The sequence below is a fragment of the Pelodiscus sinensis genome, chromosome 3 (genome assembly GCF_052426305.1).
Source record: "Pelodiscus sinensis isolate ZL-2025 chromosome 3, ASM5242630v1, whole genome shotgun sequence".
NCBI lineage: Eukaryota > Metazoa > Chordata > Testudines > Trionychidae > Pelodiscus > Pelodiscus sinensis.
The window spans coordinates 169,766,767-169,773,552 of NC_143054.1; the positions used below are offsets into that span (position 1 = coordinate 169,766,767).

Consider the following 6,786-nt stretch of genomic DNA (forward strand, 5'->3'; position numbering starts at 1 on the left):
TCGAACTGATTAATACATTGTCAGCAGTGGAGACTTTCACAGACCGAGCAATGGGGCGGTGAAATGGCGCAGCCCGGATGCCGTTCGCATGAGGGGCTGTGCCACTGGGTCCAGACGTTGCTAAACTGCAGCCGCTCCCAGAGGTGCGTTTCTCCGCGGGGCTGGCCAGTCACGCTGCGGAGGGAGCCAAATGGAAGCGTGAGGCGTTTTGAGAAAAACTGGCGTGAAGACCAGGTGTGCAATGTGCCAGTAAAGCGCCTCTGAAGTTGCTTTTCCGTTGGCAAATTTCTTTGCAACGTGCAGGTTTGCTGGCCTGGGCGGATTTGCACCTCGGATTTTCAGGGGTGACATCCCAGCTCCGAGAGCCCCGCCAGACGGCTCCGCTGCTTTGGTGACCCATGCAATGGAGGGAAACGTTCACGCGCGCGCCGCTTTACACGGGTTCCAGCTGTTCGCAAAGCAAGGAGTGGGAACGCAGAACCGCGGTGTTGATCGTGTTTAGACAAGTCTCGGAGTCGGGCCAGATTTATGAATGCCGGGGGGAGGGGAGGACAAGCGGATTTAGCGCTGCCCTGCCCCTGTACAGACTGTGGTTAAAAACATCCCGTTTCCCGAGGGGGGAGGGAGCCTAGCTCCCTTTCTGGGCTTTCGCTCCTGCAGCTACTACTTCGCCTCCCCAACTACTGTCCCGACAAGGGCTCCTTAGCAAGCAGGGGCACTTTAGGCGCTGCTGCGCCGACAGCTGGAGGGGACAGGAAACCTGGCCCGGCTGTTGAACAGAAAGAGCTGTGACGGGAGAGGGAGGGCTGCAAAGAAAGGGCCCGGGGTTAACTCTTCCCTTCCCGGCTGTGCAGATTCAGATACGAAAGGCTCCTTGCTTATGTGTCTTGAGGAACCTCGCGCCGAGGCGCGCAACACTGTAGTTACGGTCCCTTCCACTCCCCCTGCACAAGCTAGGGGTGCGCCGTGCCGTGGGCCGCTCTGCTGCTGCAGCTCCGCTCTACTTCCCCGGGCGGCTGCCCTCCCTCGTGCACTCCGCCAGGGGAAGGGCCGAGCCTAGGCTGGGGGATGCTTGTGTCCTCCTTCCGGCCCTGCGGTGCTGCTGCCTATGCTCGGGCTTTGAGACTCAAAGAAGTCAAAGGACAAGAAATTGGCTTTGTTAATCGTATCACAAGACCTTGAACGGCTGCCAAGTCTCTGAGGCAGTGGGGCGGTCGCATGTTGCGGGAGGGGGGAGGCCCTTTGCTGTGCAGGAGCCACCCGCCGGGAAGAGACTTAATTCCCCCCCCCCCGTCCAAAAAAAAAAAAAAACCCCGATCCTTTTCGCCCGCCCGCGCTTTGTGCTGCAAACACACCCAGCGACCATCCGCTAGTTCCGCGGGCGCAAGCAAGGAACAAAAGTTTGTTGCAAACCAATTACGTGGCAAAAGTTGATGTTCGGCGGGAGGGAGACAGAGGTGTCCCATTTCAGTCCCGACTTTCTTGGATGCTGCCTCTTCCTTTTTATTGAGCTTCCCAGTATACTCGCCAGGAATATTAAGCTGAAAGCAAAGCCCTTTCCGACATGTGCTAGTTGAAACTTTCAAGTCAGGGAGGTGGTAGGCAGCATTTCTTTTGCAAAAAACGGGACACTGATTTCACCGAAGCATTTTAAAAGAAAATCAAGATATTAATATCAAACGATCAGGGCCTCATAGACATTTCTGTGGTGTTTTCTGCGTCAAGACTTCATAAGTATTGGCGTGTTTTCCATGGAACTCTAAATAGAGCGTTCTGTCATCAGTCTTTTGAGTGTTTTCTATGCAGTTTGCATTTGTAAGTAATTTATATGCACTGTGCATTCGATAAAAAGTCCACTCTGCATTTGTATAGGCAATAACTTGTGTTTAGAGCCATACACATACATACATGCAATTTGTAGCAAGACTTGCATGTTTTCTTTACACGAATCTGTAGCAAGCCTTGTATATACTGCATAGTGCATACACCGTGCACCTAAAGCAACCCTCGCGTACAGTGGAGCGCCTGCTACCCACAGTGCGTTGTGTAGCAAGCCTTGTAGAAGGCTCTCCACTCTGTAACCCTATGCATAGTAGTCACAAGACTGTATAGTACAATCGCGTAACCAATGGCTCACTGCAACCCTGAGTGAGCATGACGCTAACAGGGCTGACGGCTACCCCGCCCGCCGCTCTTTCTCTGCCGCTCAGCCCCCTTTACAGCACCTCCCAGCGCACTCCAGGCCGCTGAAACAAATTGGCGGCGCCCAATGAGAAGCAGAGGAACTGCTGAGGAAGGGGGGCAGGGCTGGGTGAGAACGACTGGGCGGTGTTGCTGGGAGACACCGGCGGGCCCGACTGGGGCCCGCCCCCTGCGCGGTCCTGCATTTATATATGTGCAGAGCACAAGGCTTGCAAGTTCCAGCAGTCAGCTCGCTTCAGCAGCGCTCTCGGTCGCCGCCGCCTTGGCCGGGCACCCACTAACCCGCCCTTGCTGGGAAAGTGATTGGACCATTTCGGATCTCAAGTAGTCAGCCCTTTCCTCTCTAGTCGTGGCTTTTCCAAAGCCTCCGAGGAAAGCGGGATCTTTCGGTCCTTCCTGTATTTCCGATCACTACAGGATCTCGAAATGTCTACGACACTTTTATCAGCCTTCTACGACATCGATTTCTTGTGCAAGGTAGGAGAGAGAAGAGTTTACTTTGCATTTTCTCTACCAAGCATGGTGACCAGTTTTGAAAGCTTTTAGCAAATCTGAGTACTTGAGTATTTTCTTTCTCACTGTGAACGAACTTTTTCACAAGTGGCATTAACTCCCTTTTTGCTGGGGGGAAAGGGGCGCTGCTTCCCATGTGCGATGCATTTTGCAGTTCTAGCTCTGTGATCAAAGTTAATGTTTAAATTGTGACAGTTGGCCCGGTTGGTGTCACTTCCCTCCCAAAATGATCCCGATTTCTGGGCATAAGGCTCTATTTCTGAGTGGATTTGTTGCCTAGAAGTTGGAGCTGGAGTATTGCAATGGGGACTCTCAAACTTTTTAGTTGCAAATACTCTGAAATTAGTACTAGTTATTTTCCCAAAGCGTCAAGTTGTTCCAAGGGAAGGAAGTTCTTGGGCTTATGTGGTGAAGTCTGTAGCTGTGCCACCGTTTAAACATGTAAGTTTTCGTGCATAGAGTAGTAAGACTTGTCTCACGCTCTCCCCGCAGATGTGCTGCGAGGGGGGCGTTTTTAGTCTCGCTGTTAACTGGGGCGCTGGCAACTTGCAGAAGTGCAGCGCGGCCCCGACCCTCTTTGCAAACTTTCTCCTTTCCTTTCCCCCTCTTGCTTCCAGACGGAGAAAACCCTGCCCAACCTTATGCTGGACAAGAAGGCGGTGGGGACCCCCGTGACCTCCCCCAGCTCCACCTTCGCCCCTGGATTTCTGCGAAGGCACTCGACCAGCAACCTGCAGGCTCTGGCCAACAGCCCCAAGTTCCCCAACTCTTCGGGCTCCAGCTCCTCCTCCTCCTCGTTCGGCAGCCTGAAGGAGACGGGCACGGGCGGGGGGGGAGGAGGAGGGAGCAGCAGCCCCACCGCGCTGCTAAACAAGGAGAACAAGTTCCGGGACCGCTCGTTCAGCGAGAATGGCGAGCGCAGCCAGCACCTCATGCAGCAACTGCAGCAGCAGGCGGGCAAGGGGGGCGGCGGGGCGCCCATCAACTCGACGCGCTACAAGACCGAGCTGTGCCGGCCCTTCGAGGAGAGCGGCGCCTGCAAATACGGCGAGAAGTGCCAGTTCGCGCACGGCTTCCACGAGCTGCGCAGCCTGACGCGCCACCCCAAGTACAAGACCGAGCTGTGCCGCACCTTCCACACCATCGGCTTCTGCCCCTACGGCCCGCGCTGCCACTTCATCCACAACGCGGACGAGCGCCGCCCCGCGCCCGGAGGGGGCACGGCCGCGCCCGCCGCCGCGCACCACCACCCCCACCCGCCGCCCCACCCCGCCGGCAGCACGGGAGACCTGCGCGCCTTCGTCCCCCGCGACCCACCGCTGGGGGGCGGCGGCGGGTTCGGGCCCCAGCGCGGCGAGCGGCCCAAGCTGCACCACAGCCTGAGCTTCTCCGGCTTCTCCGCCCACCACCAGCACGGCTGCGGCCAGCAGCCCGGCGCGCGGCTGGAGGCGGCGCTGCTCGAGAGCCCCGGCGGGTCCCGCACCCCCCCGCCGCCCGCCTCCGCCTCCTACTGCGAGGAGCTGCTCTCGCCGCCCTGCGCCAACAACGCCTTCGCCTTCTCGGGCCAGGAGCTGGGCAGCCTCATCGCGCCGCTCGCCATCCACAGCCCCAGCTTCGCCGCCAGCCCCGCCGTCGCCGCGGCGGCCGCCGCCGCCTTCTACCGCTGCCAGCAGCAGCAGCCGCCGGGGGGGAACTGCCCGCCGCCGCCGCCCGCCTCGCCCCCCTTCAGCTTCCAGCCCCTGCGCCGCCTCTCCGAGTCCCCCGTCTTCGACGCGCCGCCCAGCCCCCCGGACTCGCTCTCCGACCGGGAGAGCTACCTGAGCGGCTCGCTCAGCTCCGGCAGCCTCAGCGGCTCCGAGTCCCCCAGCCTGGACTCGGGCCGGCGCCTGCCCATCTTCAGCCGCCTGTCCATCTCCGACGACTAGAGAGGAGTAGAGAAGAGGGTGGGGGGGGAACCTCGCCGAAAGGGGGAAGGATAAAAACCCGGGAGGAGTCGAGATCGCTGCCTTCAGAACTAGCCAAGCTCGCACAGTCAGTCCTTCGATGATCATCTTGGTTTTGGTTTTGTTTAATTGCTGAGCAAGTAAATTAAAGCGAAGAGTGACACTTTTTTTTTATATCGAGATGAACAAAAAATTTTGCAAAAGGGCAAATGGTGACATGGTGACATGAACAGAACAAACGTATTTTTATAGAGACCTTGGAAGAAGGGGATTTTTTGTTTGTTTGGAGACTAGTTATAATATGCACCACCAGCAGCAGCCATTCCATCTTTTTTTTTTCTTTTTTTTTTTTTAAAAGCATTAGTTGGGGGAAAATGCAAAAGACAAACCCATACCATCAGAAAGCAAGCAACAAACAATCCAGAGGGGCATGAACTCTACATTTCAAGCCCCTCTCCATTTTTATATAAATGTAATAGTTTGTCTTTTAAACCAGTTTCAAATAAAAATCCACAACAGTAACCTTAAAGCTTTTTAAAAGAAAAATCCAACATCCTGCCAAGAATATGCCTTGATAACAGCCCTATAGTTTTTTTTATATATCTATATATATATATTATAACAAATGCTAAAACTTCCATTCCAAAGTTTAATGTTGGTTCCATTGCCACCACTTAGTGGATGTTTGGCTTAGAACAATTTTTGTTGCTTTATTTGGAAGCACTCAACTGAGTATAGTTTGTAATTGTTGGAGAATAACTGCTGATTTTTTTTTAAAAAAAAATTTTTTAGCTGTTTGAGTTGATTGCATGAGTCACTGCACACAACTCAATATGAAACTATTTAACTTATTTATTATCTTGTGAAAAGTATACATGGTAATTTGTTCATACTGTATTTATCGGGTATGATGAAAAGCAATAGATATATATTCTTTTATTATGTTTAAATTATGATTGCCATTATTAATCGGCGAAATGTGGAGTGTGTTCTTTTCACAGTAATATATGCCTTTTTGTAACTTCACTTGGTTATTTTATTGTAAATGAGTAAAAATCTTAATTTAAGAGATTGTATGTAATATTTATTTCATTAATTTCTTTCCTTGTTTACGTAAATTTAAAAGATTGCATGGTTTCTTTATAGAAATCGGTCTCTTATGCTGTGGAAGTAGTATGAGGAATTTCTGTGGGTTTTTCAGAATGTAAAATGGTTGTAGCCCGTCCACATAAAAACACAAACCCAACAAAACTACTTTGCAATCAGACTTCAAAGTGGCAAACCTAAATCAAATATGTTTAAATTAACCAAAAAGTATTTTTGTTGCCTAACTCCACCAATCACACTGTGATAGTCTCAAAGTATGTAGCAATAATTGGGGGAGGGGGGGTCCCAGTGTTATGTCTCAGAGTGCCTTCTCAAGGGTCCATGCTTGCCTTAAATCTTCCTCAACCAAATAAGTATTTTTCGTAATGCTTGAGATAATTTGAATGTAGGGATGGGTTTTAACTACATGAAAAGTTTCACCACTTTTTTTATAAGGAGGCCACCTTTAGATCTGAAATTTTATGCAGTACATGAACATATCTTTTAATTGAATTCCAAAACTTGTAATCTTTTCCTTGTGTAGAAAGTCTGGAGTTTTCCAAAACTTTCCTGGACAGTGGATGAATGATGTTTGTACATAGGTACAGATCAAGCACTATGTACTCTTTGGACTACTTTAACAGAAGTATGTTTTGAATGTAACTAAAGGATAAGTCAACTTGAGTTGTAATATATTTTCGGGAGTCAGTTCACTACAAATTGAGTGTGAGACTGTAAACTTTGTACTGTAAATGTTTTGTAGTTCTCCCAATAAAATTTTTGGAAAAAAATCAAACTATGAAAGCCTTGTCTACAAGGTGGTTTTTTATTAACTTTCCCTATCAGAAATGTGTCTAGCTACAGATTAACCTGGTTTTTGAACAGCAAAATGGCTCCATTCCTGTAGAAATCATTGGTAGTCTGCCAAAACTAATAAACAATGTTCCAGAAGGTTCCAAAGTACCTAGTGCAAATCATATACTGTATCAGGTTTCCTTAGGAAGACAGTGAGGAACAAACCTTTGCTTTTTGTACCGTAACA

At 50.8% G+C, this 6,786-nt stretch overlaps 1 protein-coding gene across 1 annotated transcript; it reads left to right on the forward strand.

The window, feature by feature from the left end:
* Positions 1 to 2,398: 2,398 nt before the first annotated feature.
* Positions 2,399 to 6,548, forward strand: ZFP36L2 (ZFP36 like 2 zinc finger CCCH-type). The gene is made up of 2 exons (XM_075925432.2): positions 2,399 to 2,679; positions 3,333 to 6,548. Exons 1-2 carry the CDS (start codon positions 2,629 to 2,631, stop codon positions 4,638 to 4,640), a joined length of 1,359 nt encoding a protein of 452 aa, XP_075781547.1. The 5' UTR covers positions 2,399 to 2,628; the 3' UTR covers positions 4,641 to 6,548.
* The last annotated feature ends 238 nt before the right edge of the window (positions 6,549 to 6,786 follow it).

Bases quoted from the DNA above. Each gene is read 5' to 3' on its own strand.
- ZFP36L2 (XM_075925432.2), top strand. From the start codon at position 2,629: ATGTCTACGACACTTTTATCAGCCTTCTACGACATCGATTTCTTGTGC. The intron at 2,680-3,332 runs GTAGGAGAGAGA...TCTTGCTTCCAG, and splicing joins ACATCGATTTCTTGTGCAAG to ACGGAGAAAACCCTGCCCAA.